This window comes from Juglans microcarpa x Juglans regia, chromosome 3D, assembly GCF_004785595.1.
Source record: "Juglans microcarpa x Juglans regia isolate MS1-56 chromosome 3D, Jm3101_v1.0, whole genome shotgun sequence".
Lineage (NCBI taxonomy): Eukaryota > Viridiplantae > Streptophyta > Magnoliopsida > Fagales > Juglandaceae > Juglans > Juglans microcarpa x Juglans regia.
In genome coordinates this window covers 24,640,910-24,658,758 of record NC_054598.1, presented here as the reverse complement: position 1 = coordinate 24,658,758, position 17,849 = coordinate 24,640,910, and the positions used below count along the sequence as shown (strand labels likewise).

At 36.2% G+C, this 17,849-nt stretch overlaps 2 protein-coding genes across 2 annotated transcripts; one reads left to right on the top strand and one right to left on the bottom strand.

Moving 5' to 3' along the window:
• The first annotated feature begins 10,028 nt into the window (after positions 1 to 10,028).
• LOC121256422 (protein DETOXIFICATION 29) lies at positions 10,029 to 14,652 on the top strand. Its single transcript, XM_041157216.1, is given in 9 exon segments — positions 10,029 to 10,417; positions 10,420 to 10,553; positions 10,651 to 11,192; positions 12,432 to 12,518; positions 13,168 to 13,224; positions 13,523 to 13,761; positions 13,927 to 14,045; positions 14,132 to 14,218; positions 14,346 to 14,652. Coding segments are annotated over 9 exon segments (1,566 nt in total). The 5' UTR covers positions 10,029 to 10,203; the 3' UTR covers positions 14,433 to 14,652.
• Positions 14,653 to 16,812: 2,160 nt separating this feature from the next.
• On the bottom strand, positions 16,813 to 17,494 carry LOC121256423 (60S ribosomal protein L27a-3). Its single transcript, XM_041157217.1, has one exon. It carries the CDS (start codon positions 17,377 to 17,379, stop codon positions 16,939 to 16,941), a length of 441 nt encoding a protein of 146 aa, XP_041013151.1. The 5' UTR covers positions 17,380 to 17,494; the 3' UTR covers positions 16,813 to 16,938.
• Positions 17,495 to 17,849: the final 355 nt, after the last annotated feature.

The window sequence follows — 17,849 nt, the reverse complement described above, 5'->3', positions numbered from 1 at the left end:
TCAATAAGAAAAAAATGAGAGTGAGGAGTACAGGACACAAGGGGAGAAGGAGCAGGGTAAGGGAACTATGGAAGGGAGGGTGGAGGAGTAAGCTTGGAGAGGGTTGTTGGGGGGTGGGGGGGAGGGCACTATGATTGGGGTAGAGGTTTCTGAGTCAATGGTGAGCGGGGAAGAAGGGGTGGAGGGACCAAACAGTCATGGGTTGCAAGATTTTTTGGGGCCCCTCAATAGTGAAGGGAAGGAGATTTTGAAGGAGGAATGTAGGATAGAAGTTGAAGGAGTCACTTCATATAGAGGTAGGCAATGGAAGAGGAGGCCTCGAGCAAAAATTTAGCCAGGTACGCCTTTACATGTGCCTGCTAGGAGTGAGGGTAGTAAGGGCAAAAAAAGAGGTGCTGAAGTAGAGGATGGGGTTTTGATTTCCAAAGTAGTAAAAGAAAGGATTGGGAGTGAGGGTAGGGGGAGTAAGAAACTAGTAAAGGTGGTGGCTGCGAGTCAGCCCCTCCTGTCATTATGAATCTGTTAAGTTGGAACTGCCGAGGGCTTGGGAACCCTCGGACAGTTTAGGACCTCTACCTGGTGGTGGAGGAGAAGAAGCCCAAAGTAATTTTCCTTATTGAAACTAAAGCGAATTTGAGTAGAATGGAGTCTGTTAGGAGGAGGCTAGGTTTTGCTAGGTATTTTGTTGTAGAGGCAGTAGGAAGGAAGGGGGTTGGCTTTGTTATGGAAGGAAGAAATAAATGTAGAAATTTTTAATTACTCTCAATGGCATATTAGTTCGTGAATATGTGATGAGGATGCTAGGATTAAATGGCTTTTAACGGGGTTTTATGGCAACCCAGAAACAGGGAAGAGAAGAGAATCCCGAAACCTACTTATCAAGCTAAAACCTACTGATCAAACAACCGAGTGTGTTATAGGAGATTTTAACAAAATAGTAGCCCAATCGGAAAACAAGGTGGGAGTCAGAGGGGAGAGCAACAGATGAGGCTTTTTAGGGAGGTTCTGGAAACTTCATCTCTCTATGATATGGGGTATGTGGGGAATAAATTTACCCAGTGCAATCAGCATACCGTCACACTTATACAAGAGAGAGGTTGGATAGGGCAGTGGCCAATTGTCATTAGTTATTTATCTTTAAGGAGTTTAGAGTGGAGGGACTTGTTGCAAGGTCTTCTGACCATAAACCACTCCTATTGTCTATGGTTGTGAAGGCAAAGTTAAAGAGGAGAAGATTTATGTTTAAGTATGAAGCTAAATGGGCTACTATGGAGGGGTGTGAACAGGTTGTTAAGGAAGTTTGGGAGAAGGGTGTTACTGCTATTAACCCTCTAAAGAGGATCTAGAAAACTTTGAAAGAATGTAGTAGGGCTTTGGTGAAATGGAGTAAGGCAGCTACTAGGAATTGTGTAAGAGAGCTGAGGGAGAAGTCAGAACAACTTGAAAAATTGCAAAATGAAAAAGGAGTAGGAAATGCCGAGATGACAAGGCAATTGAAGTCTGAGGTGGTTTTACTTCTTGAAGAAGAAAATCTAAAGTGGAAACAAAGAGCGTTAAAGAACTGGTTCTTATATGGGGACAGGAATACGAAATTTTTCCATGCGTGTTCATCTCAGAGGAAGAAGAACCAGATAAAATCAGTGGTGGATGCTAACTCCAATATGAGAGTGGAACCCGATGATATTGTTGTGGCTTTCAGGCAGTATTTTGAAGGAATTTTTCAATCTACCAGGCCTACTGAAGATGTGTTATCAGAGTGTTTGTTTCCAATAGTGGGAAAGATTACTCAGGACATGAATGAGAAGTTGATGAGGGAGTTTACAAGGGAGGAAGTGGAGGTAGCTATGTTTCAAATGGGTCCTTTGAAATCCCTAAGGCCTGATGGTTTTGGGGCTTGTTTCTATCAAAAGTATTGGAGCATGGTGGGGGATGAGGTGTGCAGTGCTGTCTTAGCCTTCTTAAGAGGAGGAGAGAGGGAATACCCTGTCAATCATACCTATATTGTGTTGATTCCAAAGGTTAAAGATCCTATGTCAGTGACTGATTATAGGCTTATTAGTCTATGCAATGTCTTATAAAAAGTCATTGCAAAGACCTTGGCTAATAGATTGAAACAAGTTCTTATTGTAATCATCTCGAGTAATCAGAGTGCTTTCATCCCAGGAAGGCTTATTTCAGATAATATTCTAGTAGCTTATGAGGCCCTCCACTCCATGAAAAAAAAAAAAGAAGAAATGGGAAAGAGGGGTGTACGGCAGTAAAGTTAGATATATCTAAGACATATGATATGGTGGAATGACCCTTCTTGACAGAAGTTATGAAGTGATTGAGTGTTGATAACAGATGGGTTACTTTGGTAATGAATTGTGTTACTATTGTCTCATATGATGTGTTAATTAATGGACAACCAGGTGGGAGTTTCAGACCTTGTAGGGGACTGAGGCAGGGTGATCCTTTGTCACCATACTTATTCTTGCTTTGTGCAGAAGGATTGAGCAACCTAGTCAACCACTCTAAGCTACATGGCCTCATCAGGGGGGTTTCTGTGGTGAGGGGAGGCACAAGGCTGACACACCTAATGTTTGCTAACGACTATGTCCTGTTTGGCAGGGCTAAGCTGGAGGAATGGAAGAGGATTAATAATCTACTGGAATGATATGAGAGGGCCTCGGGATAGTGCCTCAACAAACAGAAAACCTCTATTTTCTTTAGCTCTAATACAAAGGTTGATGACCAGAGATTAATTCAAAGGGAGATGGGGGCAAGGATGAGTAGTTGCTTTGAGAAATATCTGGGACTCCCTGCAATGGTTGGAAGATCCAACCATAACACCTTTCGGGTTATAAAGGATAGGGTATGGCAGAGGATTAGTAACTGAAAGAACCAATTCCTTTCCCCTTCGGCTAAGGAAATACTTCTGAACGCAGTGATACAATCGATCCCTAACTACCATTTGAATGTTTTCAAATTGCCTATTAAATTATGTAGAGAAATCTCAGCAATGATGGCTAGGTTCTAGTGGGGATTCTAACAGGATGATAGAAAGGTACAATGGTGTAACTGGAGTAGATGGGGGAGCCTAAAGTTTCTGGTGGGCTGGGATTCAGGAACCTGGAGAGTTTTAATCAAGCTTTGTTGGCAAAACAGTGCTGGAGGGTTTTAACAAACCTTACATCCTTAGCAGCAAAAATACTAAAGGAGAAGTACTTCAAAAATTCTGGAATTTTACAGGCAAGACAAGGATTAGCGCCATCCATGATATGAAGGAGCTTATGGGGAGCACTTAGCCTTCTCAGAGAGGGATTTATATGGAGGGTAGGGAATGGGAAGGATATAAACATTTGGGGTGATAGATGGATCCCAAGGCCTTCTTCTTTCTGTTTACAATCTCCCATGAAAAATTTTGAGGGTAATCCGAAAGTTGAGGAGCTGATAGATGTTCAGAGGGGATGTTGGAAAGTAGGAGTGATCAAAGACTCTCTGGATGCTGAGAAGCTGAATTGGTTTGTGGTATCCCTTTTAGTCTGTCGGGGTAGAAAAATAGGCTAATTTGGAGGTACACAAAGAATGATCATTTTAATGTTAAAATGATAGAGTTTGTTAAAATGTTAGCACAAAGAATGATCATTTTTAATGTTAAAATGTTAAAAAATAGTCTAATTTGGAGGTACACAAAGAATAAGCAGTTTGTAGCACACCCTTTAATTGTAGAAACCTTGGCGCTATGGAGGGCACTGTCACTTTGTGCTGAACTTAATTTCTCATCTGTTCTTTTTGAAGGGGATGCTTTAGAGGTGATAAAGGCTATTAATAATGAAGAGGAGTGCTGGGCATTGTATGGTCAATTGATAGAAGATGTAAAGAGAGTTATTCAGAGTAGAAACGGGTGGATTATACAATATATACAAAGAAAGGGTAACAGTGTAGCTCATCAATTAGCTAAGCTGGGTCTTTCTTGTGAGGAAGAGAAAGTATGGATAGAAGAGTGTCCAAAAGAAGTGTATAGGGCAATTTTACATGATAGAGTTTGTATAGGCCAACACTAACATGAATGAAATTACAGTTTTATTTCAAAAAAAAAAAAAAAAAAAAAAAGAAATAGTCACCACTTGGGTATTTTTTGCACAATCCAATTATGAAACTCGCACTCCATTGGTAGTAGTCAAAATGTAGAAGTGGGACGCAAAAGGCAATAGGGTTGTGGAGGAGCTTACTAGTGCTTGAAAACCACGCACTCCACTGGTAGTAGTCAAAACGTAGATTTGGCAAGATGAAGTGGCGAGACGTTAAGAACCTCTTGAAGTGGCAAGTGTGGTGGTCTTAGGGATTGAATGGTGCAGATTTAAGCTCCAAAGTCCCTAAAAAAACAACTAAAAATTGAAAAAAAAGAGAGTAAAAACTAAAAATGGGAGGAGAGAAAAGGTCATGGTGTGAAAATAATTAAAAAAAAAACCATCAATAATGACGCAATGTGACTCACACACGCCTCACAATGAGGCATGTGAGCCCCAAGCATACTTGTGAACGGATTCTTCTAGTGGCTTTCGATATATATAGATTGGATCACATAAGTTTTGTTGATGATGGAAGTGTAGGGGGTGAAGTGTTGGAAGGTAGAACATCCATGACCCAAAATAGGATGGGTGAGAAGATAAAGAGAGAAAAAAACAGAAAAATAAGAGAGAATAGATGAAAGTAGGGGAGTGGGAGGGAGAAGCCAAGAATTACAAAGGGTGGGGATGGGTGCTAGGTTTGGTGTTCAGGGAAGTAGAGAAGGGTGATAGACGAGAGAGTTACAAAGAGATGGGATTGCATCTTTCTTTTGCTAACGTGATTGTGTTTGGTAATAATTGGATTTATCTGTTGTAAAACTAAAGAGATGTGGCAAGAGAATTGAAATATTGCAATGTAGACTTAGCTCTCCATGAACTCAATATCACTCATTTTAAATTTCTTATGTTGTACAAATGATCTTCAAGACACCATTTTATAGACATAGGAGGATAAGGAATATGAAAATGTGATACATGAATTAACAACACATTCTTGAATTTAGATGTTCCAAGAGTTAATACATGAATGTGCTAGAATTCTAAGATGTGGAATTTACATGGCCATCCATCAAATTCATGCATGCATTTACAACATTATATTTACTTCCAGTAATTGAAAATTCATTTTACACTCACAAGTCAAGGCAGCGACGGTCCCAAGAATCTATTTTTGGCTAAGCAAATTAATATTTTAATTCTTTTACATAAGTTATATCAAATAATATCAAATGATTATAAATGTAAACATCATTGACATGACATGATTTGGAAGGAAAAATAGAGAGAGAGAGAAACGATTTGGGCTTTTCTAAATTAATAAATAAGACTACTCGACATGTCACACAATCAACTTAGTAAAACTTGAATGCAACTCGATTCGTTTATTAAAGGAATCGTTCATAAACACAAAGTTATGATCAATTATTAAACGATACAAATTGTAAAAAACTCGACTCGACTCAACTCGTATAAGCTTCACTAATTTCATATTTATTATCTTTATAGTATAATCTCCATATTTATAATGAAAACATTTAGATATTTATAGATATTAGAGGAAATCATGTTCCTAGTGCTAAACATGTTACTTGAATCATTATAAATATAATTATTGACATATGTATCTATAAACTTTATAAAGATATTGGCAAAATTCAATGATTACTTGTCAAAATTTTTAAATAAAGTTGAGATATAATATGAATAATATATTTTATTTAAATGAATCAACTTATGAACAACTTCAAATTCGCTCAATATTAAATCAATATTAAATAAAATATTTGTAAATATAGAATGCAACTCAATAAAAAGTGCCTGGCTTATATTAGAATAAAAACTAAGGTCCCGTTTGGATGTTGAGTTGAATTAAGATGAGTTGAGTATTTTATTAATAGTAGTGAGTTGAGATGGCAGAGTAAGTTTTGTGGGCTCACTTAAGATGATTTTAAATGTATTTTGATGTTAAGATGAGTTTAAATATATTTATAAAAAATTGAAAAATTTTATAGGTCCTGTGCATTTAGACTCAACTTCAAACTGGTTAGGGTGTCATTTTTCCTTTTACACCCTCCACTAAAAGAGCAATACGCAGTAGATTCATTGGACTTACGATGGGTGCGAGTCCACTCTCTCATCTCCCTTCTCTTCCATCTTCTCTCTTCTCCCTCGAAGCTCTCCCTTGATGCATCAAACCTCTCTCTGTCAATCTCTCTCAACAGAACCCATCTTCATCTCTTTCTTTCTCGACATATCCCATCTTTCTTCAAGGGATTTGAACCCATCTACATCTCTGTCAAGATGATTTTACTAGCCAAAATGTACAAGTTACCAAAATATCAAAGTTTAGGCCAAACTGTCCCAAGCAGTGAAGTGAGATGGTAACACCAATGATGCAAGTGCTTCTAAATTACAAAAGAAAACCCTAACTTTATTTTAAAATAAAAGAATATCATATTCTTTCTTGTTTTACCGTCTCTCTCTCCTCATCAACATGTCTTTCATGGTAGAACTGAAAGCATGAGTTTTCTCCTTTCAAACGCAACTATTTCACTCCCTCTCCATCTCTGATTTTTGCTAATTTGTTTTTTCATTTACTTGGGTTTTTATTTAGTCGGTGACTTTTGGTGCTTTTTTTTTCCTTGCGGTTGGAGAAAGAGTGGACAGGTTGATTATCGACTTTGGTTAAGTTTTTTTGCAATCTGCAATTCTATTTTTTCTTATTTCTAATACCCAAAAGAGAGTATTTTTTAGAGTGCTTGGATTTGATTTTAGGTGAAATGGTGAAATGGATTTAGTTTTTGTTGTCGTCAAATAACTCCACCCTCAGAGGGAGGGGGAGGGGGGGGGGGGAGGAGGACAATGGCGGATAACAGATTCATTACATGCAGCTCCATGTTTAATTTTAATAGAATTTTAACGTATCTTATTATTATTAATGAGTGTTCTTAGCCGCATCCCAAAATTTTAAGAAGTGTTCTCGAGAATCTCAACTAAACAACAAGGCACTTGAAAGTCAACAACATTCATGTCATAGCCCAATATAAATGGTGGTAAGTAATAATAATTCAACAAAACCCAACCCAACCCAACCTAGCCCAACCAATTTAAAATTCGAATTTATAAGTCATTCTAGAATGCGGTCCAATTCGGAACCAATTCATCTGTCCTTTTTTCACTAAGATTTAGATTTTTATTCGAAGGTTTTTTTTATTTTTAAGAGATTTTTATTCAAAGGTTTAGAATAAAAAAAAATAGACAGATAAAGTGATCTTATAATATTTATAATTATTTTAACAAATGATCTTTTAAATAATATTAAATAATCATCAAACCATCATCACTCATCCCTCGTCCTTATACCCTCACCTATTTCTTTTTTCTCATCCCTCACCAAATCAAACATTATAAGTGGTAATCCTAAACCCTCTTCATCAGTCTACTTTGATATGTGAATCGATGACGTGCGTTTTATGTTTCATATATACAATCATAAACTATGAACAATTCTTGCGGTAACAAAGTTGTGAAGAAGACCGAAGGCATAAGCCCAAGCCTGCAAGAGAAAATGTTACGGCAAGGCCATGGATAGCATTTTAACACAGAAAGGCTTACAGATTGCTTTGATTTCTCTTCGAATTATAGGGATTCCAAACGACGGGAATCTCAATCCCGGCTAAAGATAAAAGTAAACTGCAAGGACGAGGGAGAATATCAGGACAGGGCCAACATATTTTAGCACGGAAACGTACAAGAAAAACGGAATACATTCAACTAAAAAAAGCTTTTCCTTAAGTTGACAGAGCCAAGAGCCAGCTTGGACACGACTCCTCGATTCCTTTCTTTCCATGATCTTCTCCACTCGTTGCTGTACATATCTGTCGCTTGGTTATTCATTTTTACCTACCATTCCTGAAAAAGTAGACGTCAATTAAAATATGGGTTGACTGACAGATATATGGAAAAATAGTATACAAACTTATAACCCCTCTCACTCTCTCTCTATATATATATTATAACGTTGAGTTGAATTGAAATGATGAGTGAGTTTTGTATAGCCTATTTAAGATGAGTTTAAATGTGTTTGAATATTAAAATGAGTTTAGATGTATTTATAAGAAGTTTAAAGTGTTGTAGGTCTCACGTATAAAGAGGTGTTGGGTTGAAAAATATTGTTAGTCTCACGTGTAAAGAGGTTTTAAATTAAGATAAATTTAATGATTTGAAAATTGAATATTTAAATTTTAAAGTTAATTTAAAATTAAATTAAAATGAATTAATTTCAATTGAGGCTAAATTCCAACAAGTGAATTAATTGTGCATGTCTTTTAATGAAAAGAAACGTCCATGTTAGTTTCTAGAAGTACTTTCCTGCATGTCCTGGGCCGGCACCAGACTAGCTCTACCTTCCCTCCTGCTTATAATGTCATGCAGGTCTATATAAGAATTTTACAAAATTAAGTTTATATATTGAGCTACCTTAAATATTATGTTAGATCGAGTTGCATTAACGTGTAAACTTATTTTTATAAGATTTTCACGTAAGATCAGCACAATATAAGATTTTTTGGTGATCTCAATCCTTACAACTAGTCGATCTATTTATGCATGTGAAATCAATACTTATCCTAAAAGTTTAAGCTAACGAGAATATGTAGGTTTTATTATTTATTTTATATCTTAACATTTTCCTTCACATGTAGGTCAGACTCTCTCTCAATATATGACCCAACACGTGAAATATTTAATTAAATAGAGTAGAGTGTAGAGTTCGAACTCAAAAACTCTGTTCTGATATCATATGAAATCAGGACTTATTCCAAAAACTTAAGCTAATAAAAAAATATAGATTTTATTATTTATTTTATATCTTAACAATATAAAACTTAACACGTGATGTTTTTGGAGAGCCCTCTGCATGCGTTCACAATCATGTCTCAAAATTACTTGAGCAGAAATGACTCACGCCACATGAACTGTGCATGATATATAAATATAATAGTAATATGACTATACATATATATACATTACCCTACCCTTGAAAGCTACTTTGCGTGATTCACTCCAACCACCGTTGCAAAATCAATAAATTAAGTAGCTTAATGGCGATGTCATAAATATATATATATATATATATATATAGTAGATGACAAAGATCATCAGCTAGCATGCAGAGCAGATATTCGTCTTCCACATCCAAAAACCTTGATCACTTTATTACCTCACACAATGATCATGAGATCATGGCATGCATGTCCAAGTGATCTCGACATTGCTCAAACCTTATTTACTATTTCATTTTGTTTTACGTTTTTAGCTTTTTCATTTTAACGTTTTAGTTAATCCGTGAGCTGTGCCGGAGGGGAGTTTAATTCCATCCTCATTTTTTTTTATATGTTTTTAATGTTTTTCAATATTTAGACTGCATTTAGACGTTAAACTAAGCTGAGTTGAAATGATAAAATATTATTAGAATATTATTTTTTAATATTATTATTATTTTAAAATTTGAATTAAAAAGTTGAATTGTTTATTATATATTTTATATTAAAATTTGAAAAAGTTGTAATAATGAGTTGAGATAAATTTAAGAAACAAACGAAACCTAGATGTTTTGGTTTTATGTTTTCTTTAGTTTTTTTTTCTATGTTTATGTTTATTTTATATTTTTATATTCATTTTATGTTTTGTATAGTTTTTAATTTCTTGCTCACGTTTTTATTTCTTGATTTTTTTTTAATTTTTTGGTTTTTAATAAATTTCTTAATTTTAATTTTTTTTTTTATCAATTTTACATTTTTCTTTGACAAGTATTATGGGGGCCACATTTACAAACTTATATACATTACGTGTCACTTCAATGACTTTGTTAAAAACCGTACGGCATAAAACCATATTAATTTAGTCTTTATTTTTGGGAATCGTAAATGATCTATCTTTCAAGAAAGCCAGAAAGGTAAGTGGGTACAAGACAACGCATGGAGACGATCTTCTTGTTATAATGAGACATGAAAAGTTTACTTGCCTTCATGAATCATGATCAGAGTTCGTCGTTTATATACGAGAGAGAGTCGCCAATAAGAAACTAAACCACTTACAGTTACTAAACCCTAAAGATCAATTTCTCTCTCTCTCTCTCTCTCTCACTCTCATGGAGGATGGTAAGCTGCAGCCACTTCTGTCCTCCAGCGTCGAGGACCAAAACCAAAACCAAGAGCCGCTACAGTCCCTCCCTGTAGCAGCAGACAATTCCACCGCCGCCATCTTCGTCGCCGGTGTCCCTGACATCCTTCCTATCGAGGGGCCTCGTGACTTTTTCAGAGAGTTCCTCAACCAGTCAAAGAAGCTCTGGTACCTAGCCGGCCCGCCATCTTCACCACCATATGCCGGTACTCGCTCGGGGCCGTTACCCAAGTCTTCGCTGGCCATGTCAGCACTCTCGCCCTCGCTGCTTTCTCCGTAGAAAATTCTGTTATCGCCGGCTTCTCCTTCGGCATCATGGCACGTACATAATCATACTACTGTTCTGTCAATCTCTGTACAATAGATATTTGTTCTTGATTACTGAACTAACTATCAATATTTGAATCTGAATTAGCTTGGAATGGGGAGCGCACTCGAAACTCTATGCGGGCAAGCGTACGGAGCTGGGCAGATTGATATGCTAGGGATCTACATGCAAAGGTCGTGGTTGATTCTCGTGTCCACGGCTTTGCTTCTAAGCCTTCTGTACATATTTGCCGGGCCACTCTTGAAACTAATCGGCCAGACGGAATCTATATCGGAAGCCGCGGGAGTCTTCGCCATTTGGATGATTCCGCAACTTTTCGCCTACGCAATGAACTTCCCGATCGCCAAGTTTCTGCAGGCGCAGAGCAAGATCATGGTGATGGCCATGATAGCGTGCGTGGCTCTGGTTCTGCACACTTTCTTTAGCTGGCTGCTGATGATGAAGTTAGGATGGGGTCTGGCGGGAGGGGCTGTAGTGTTGAATTCGGCGTGGTGGTTCATAGTGCTGGCGCAGCTGATTTATATTTTTTGTGGGAGTTGTGGCAGGGCCTGGTCTGGGTTTTCGTTGAAGGCATTTCAGAATCTATGGGGTTTCATTAGGCTATCTGTGGCCTCAGCAGTGATGCTCTGGTGAGATCAGTCTTGACCTTTTAATTTTTTAATATTAATGCTATTCTTTTCCTTCTCAGAAATTATATATATTTGCCCTCTTTGGATTTGAATTTTCGCTAAAAAAAAAAAGATAAATATGAAGAATTGTGTGAAAAAAATTAATTTTTAACGGTGGATTCTATTATTTTTAAAGAGAGGCAAAATTTATACATTTTAAAATTATATATTACTCTAAATCATATAATCATCAAATAGATCACATGATGAGATGTATTTAAAGTGAGTACCGGTTCTATCAACTGCTTTGCTCGATATAATCTTAGGGTGTGTAAATTCTGTGTATTCTTTTTGAAGAAGGGTGAGAGTCTACCATTAAATGATTAATTTTTTTTTATGTAAGTCTCATATTTATCTATTTTTTCAAATGGAATGCGCGAAACTTGCACATCTTAAGGCCTTGTTTGCATTCGAAACCCACCTCAATTCATCTCATCTCATCATTACAATTTTTTCAAATTTTCACACAAAATATAATAAACAATTCAACTTTTTCAAATCTTAAAATAACTTTTTCAAATTTACCCATAAAATATAATAAATAATTCAATTTTTATTCTACTATTTACAAATTATCTCAACACATCTCAACCCATCTCAGCTTATCTTTGAATCAAACCACTCCTAAGACTACAAATATCATTTCTCCTACTTAAATGGTATTAGCTTGGAATCTGCTGCCATGTCACAAAGTGTAATTGGGAATTAATGACATATTAGGAAGAAGACTCTTTTATTTTTATCTTAGTTTTGCTGACTTACTAATTCTGGATAAATAAATGAGGTAATATTTACTTTTGTTGGAAAGTTTTTTCGATTGAGAGATCGATCGGTCTTAATTAAATTGTGATAGAAATTAGAATGCTGGTATAATATTGACATGTTTAAATAATTGACAATATATCCGATATTTCATTCCTTTTTTATTAAAATGGATCGAATTCCTATATATGACTAACGAACGAAGTAAATATTAGTAATATTTAAAAGCATATATAGAAATTAATAAGATATATAGAGCTGTATGTCCGTACGTGGAATATTAATTATCATGCATGGGGTCTGCCGTGGTTCATCATGTGAATTAATTAAGTTGCATGTTAGCATGATTTTCATGGTACGTTGACAACATTCGATCGACGTACGTTTAACGTTCAATAATTTTGTGTTGATCTCATATTGTGATGATTGTACATATAGCTTGGAAGTTTGGTATTTCATGGCGCTGATCCTCTTTGCTGGATATCTAAAGAATGCCGAAGTTTCAGTAGATGCCTTGTCCATATGGTACGTACGTGAGTTTCAATTATATATATATATATATATATATATATAGTAAAATTTATAATGAGAATAATGAAAGCATTAATATTAAAATTCTCAATTATCTTAAATAGCCTGTGCCTAATTACTCCATCGAAATTCAAAAGAATCTCATGGTGGTTGTTGTAGTACTACAGCTAGGAATGTATTAATTAACCCAACAATCTTCGCCATTTTCCTTGACTCTTCTTTTGTCCCAAAATGCTGTCTCCTCATCATTCATATGACATTTAATTCCTTGTGACCAAAGACTCTAATTTCATGCTTGTGAGAGCGACATATCAGGCCTCCCAAAAAAAAAACACACTACAAGGAAAAAAAATATTTATGATAAATTATTTATTATGAGAATAATTATTTACGATTAAAATAAACTCATCTTGATAAAAAAAAAAATAATTATTTTTATAGGAAATATCCGATCATAAATAAATAATTTTTTTTTATAATGACATGTCACATGTACTTTGCTGACTTGTAATCAAAATGATCTAATTATTTTGCATGTTACAAAAAAGCATACTTGTATTTTTCTTTCCTATCGAATAATGAAAAAAATAATAGTGGAGGTGTATATTTATTCTTTATGGACCGTTGCCTGTTGACGTTGCAGCATGAACATATTGGGCTGGACAATCATGGTTGGGCTTGGGATGAATGCCGCCGTAAGGTTTGACCTCCCATTCCCTCGCACCAATTAAGCCTGGACAACGTGACAACACATTTTCATAATATATTTTATAATAATATTATAAGATGATTGTATTTTTATGAAATTATTATTATTTTTATAAGATATTTTATAAAAATATTTTTAATTTAAAATATATTTTTGTAAGATATTGTAAAAAATATTGTTTATAAATTATTTTTCTTTCTAATTTATTTTAAAAAAAAAAAAAAAAAAAAAAAAAAAAAACGATCGTGATCTTCTAATTCCAGTCTCAATTGGGAATATAAAAATGCAGTATAAGAGTTTCAAATGAGTTGGGGGCGGGTCATCCAAGAACAGCAAAATTCTCATTAGTGGTGGCAGTGTTGACGTCATTTATAATCGGTCTCGTAATCTCATTCATTCTGATACTGACACGAAACGACTACCCATCTTTCTTTTCGACCGATACCCAAGTCGAAGACCTTGTTAAGGAGCTCACTCCAGTACTCGCTCTCTGCATTATCATTAACAACGTTCAACCCGTTCTCTCTGGTACCTACAACTTTAAACTCATGAATTCGATCTTGTAAATTTCTTTCCTTCTTTTGGCATGTAATATAAGCCTTTCAGTCTCTATCGTTTTTTCTTCTTCTTACTACAATCTTTGAAAGATTTTAGGTGTAAAGGAAACTATCATTTGATGTGATGCTTTAACAGGGGTGGCCATTGGAGCCGGATGGCAAGCTGTTGTTGCTTATGTGAATATTGCATGTTATTACATATTGGGGGTACCTCTGGGTGTCATAATGGGTTACAAACTTGATTTGGGGGTCAGGGTAAGTAACATTTTCTCTCCCTCTTTTCCTATTATTTTTTTACTTCATTTATCTTACTTAAATGTGCTGTCATTTTTAATTTTTAGGGAATATGGTATGGAATGATGACTGGAACAATCGCACAGACGTGTGTCCTTTTCTTCATGATTTACAGGACCAACTGGAGCAAAGAGGTAATTAAACCTTTGACAATTTTTTTCTTTTTTTTGGTTCAAGGACAAGCTTAAATTACAGAAATTATGTTCAACATTGAACCCCAATTAAACATTGCGGGATTTACTAAATTGGTGTTAAATCCAGGCTTCTAAGGCAGAAGACAGAATCAAGAAATGGGGAGGGCACACAGATATCAGAGAGAACGATGTAGCCGAAACAACAGAAACGTGAAAGTACAAGGCAACAAGCCAGAGATCTTCGCAAATCAGAGGCCATACCTCAAAAAGCCAATTTTCTCCAGCATGCTATACTACTCCAAGGCAGCAAAGAGCTGTTTCTATTGTTTGGCTTGAATGGTGTTTTTTTCCCCCTTTTCATGGATGAGCTCCTCATCAGGAGAAACAAAATTTCACATCCTTACAGGAAAAGTCTCATCTTGAGATTGTCCAACTGTTCTGAATCAAAATAGGAAGACATAACGCCCCTTTAACAGCTGGTGTATCTAAGAGAAAACTAAGAAATTAACTAATCTGACCAGAAAGACAGCTCCAAGTTTAGACCCAGTAGCCAAATTAACCATCTATACGACGCCAATATCAAAACAACACCAAACATTTTTTGTTACAAGTTCAATGCAACACCAAACATCTTACGCTTTATTGCCTATTCTACCATATAGATTGGACATTGATCATTACAACCTAGGCAAAAAGGATTTCATTGGTACATTAGGTACCTAGGTATAAACGAACACTGATATAACACGAGTGATGGCGGCAAGTCCAACGTGGAATGAATGAACAAAACGTTGTGTTAGCAGGGGAAGTGAGCTCAGGCACATGCCATAAGCTAAACATAGCTAAAGAAGACTGATTTAACCCCAAGGGATGTGGTTAAGGCATTGGTCTTGACATATCACTCTCTTCAAAGTCCCAGGTCCAACATCTCATGGTTTCAAACAATCATTTGGGACTACACTCCTTATGAAAAGCCAGCGATTAGTTCTGTGTAGGAAAACTTCCAAGAATGCGGTGCATAGGATCGGAGTTTATTATACAAGGGTCGGTCTGAAGGACCCTGCCTTAGAGAGGTTCCCGACATAAAAATAATAATAACAATAATAAATAGAGCAGTAGATTCCTAACGAGCAGGAAAAGGATGCTTGAAAACGAAGGAATGAGTAGGTTGATACTAGATTCACAGCCAACGAAATCACTTTCATTAGAATCCTTGTGAAGGAAAAAACCAGAAATATACCAAAGAAAGCAGAGGAGACGTGGTCATCCAAAACAAAAAATACTGTCAGCTTACAATGAAAAGAATAGGTATGAACTCCGAGAACATTTTTTTGGCAATAGTGAACTACATTGCACAAAAAATTTCCCCACCGTTCATGCAATACATGCATAACCATTCATATTTTCCATGTTTCCAGGGATAATTATCTTGAGCCAAGCAATTGCAAACCATTTAAACAATGCATGCAAAGAAGATCAATGTCGCTGTCAAAGACAATGCCAAGACAAGGTAGCAATGGTCGACAGGCTAATTTTTTTTTATTTTTTTATTTTTTATTTTTTTATGACCAGCTGCAGGAGGAATGCATTCTAGTTCACAAATCAATCACATTAATAACACATTTGAAAACTGGACTCATCCAACCGACCGCAACCATATTTTTTTGCTATACATTGATTGCAAAAAAACACATTTAAACAAGCCCTAGAATATCAATATCCTAATGTCATATCTGAAACACCATGATCAATGCTTCTAGCCGGAATCTCAGTAAAAGATAGATATGATAGAAGAAACAAGGCACTAAAGAATTATATTTGGAAAGACATTGCCGAACTCAATTCATTCCATGAGTTATTTTGTCAATTCAATTGCTAGTCCCGGTCACTACATCAAAAATGAATTTCTTCATGGGACCTCCGTGAATAGGTTTACGTGTACTACACCAGTTTTAGAGCTCATGGAGCGGTATATTATCTCGCTCAGTTGACCTAGAAGCTCTATGCTGTCTTTAGATATGGCTCAAAAGAGCTCCTTCCTTTTACTTCAGTAAAATAAGCCCTCTCACTTGAGGCTCATCCTTTTACTTCAGAAATCAAAGAATTTCTGTCAATTTATTTCAATGGAGTAAGATTGGGCCAAGCTCTCTTCCTATCTTGGATCATATTCCAGTTCTTCCACAAAAGAAAATCACAAGAATACCCACACACAACACCATAGACAATTAAAACACTAATATCACTACCCACACACAATTTCACTCGAAAGCTCATCATCCCCCATTATCAAAGTACTGGAAACATAAATAAAATGCCAAGAGAACCCAATAGAGCCCACCAATAGTAATTTATCCAACCAATAAAATCTAATTCAAACATTTGTAAGAAAATGTTGAACAATCCACCATATTAGCTCCATCGATGGCATCATAAACAAAAAAGTGTCCATTATCAAAAACCAAAACAAGTAACTAAAGAGGAAAAACAATCTCACAAAATTATAGTGAAACTAGAAGATTCACAGAATAAAATAATATTTAAGACATAAACCCATAAAATCTACCACTGTGAATAACATAAAACAACCATAAAATAATCCAATCATTTAAAAATCTCATTAAAAACAGATAATAATACCAATCACGGCTCGAAGAAGTTCCAAAATAGACCAGAATTTTAAAAAGAACAAAAATGTAACTAAAATGCAAAAGCAGCAAAACCTAAGCAGTGAGAACGACAGCACCACCGGCCTCCTTAATTTTCTTCTCGGCAATCTTCGAAACGAGCTTGGCCTTGACGACGACGGGCTGGTTCTCCGGCAACACGCCCTTGCCCAAGACCTTGAAGAAGCCATACTGGGTGACGTCGATCAGGGGAACTTTGTCTTTGGACGCCTTGTCCTTGACATCCTTAGGGACCAGGGACCAGAGCTTGTCGACGTTGACGATGGGGCAGTAGAACTTGTTGCGGAGCTTGTGAAAGTACCGCATACCAACCTTACCAAAGTACCCCGGGTGATACTTATCGAATAGAATCCGATGGTGGTGCATGCCTCCAGCGTTTCCGCGGCCTCCCGGATGCTTCCTGTGCTTCCCGATACGACCGTGTCCGGCGCTCACGTGTCCGCGCTTCTTCCTGTTCTTCTTGAACCGGGTCGTCATTTCCGATCTCTTCCTCTGTGATTGTGCGCTGGGGTTCGGCGGCCGACAGACGAGGTAGTGAAAGGAAGGTGGAGTTTGGAATTTATTGGGCGGACGATTCAGAAATGAGGGATGGGTTTTTGTGGTTGACGAGTTTGCCCTTAGGGTTTGCGAATGACAGCGAGTAGTTACTAGTGATGGAATTTTGAAATGGGCTTTTATTATATAAGGCCTAACGGAGGAGGTGTTGGGCCAAGAACGATGAGTCTGTGAATCTGTGATCCTTAGTCAGTCCATTAAAATCCATGAAAATTAAATTAGTAAAAATTTAAGAAACACAATCTTTAGATATATCATATATACCCTGGGATTTATTTTTTAAAATAGTGCTATGGTTATAAAAATATATTCATAAACTAACGTGATTTTTTTATTAAAAAAAAAAACTAACATGATTTTATGTGATACGTTAAATTTATTTGATAATAAAA

What these genes read in the sequence shown, in the direction of transcription:
- LOC121256423 (XM_041157217.1), bottom strand. Translation starts at nt 17,379, where the DNA reads ATGACGACCCGGTTCAAGAAGAACAGGAAGAAGCGCGGACACGTGAGC.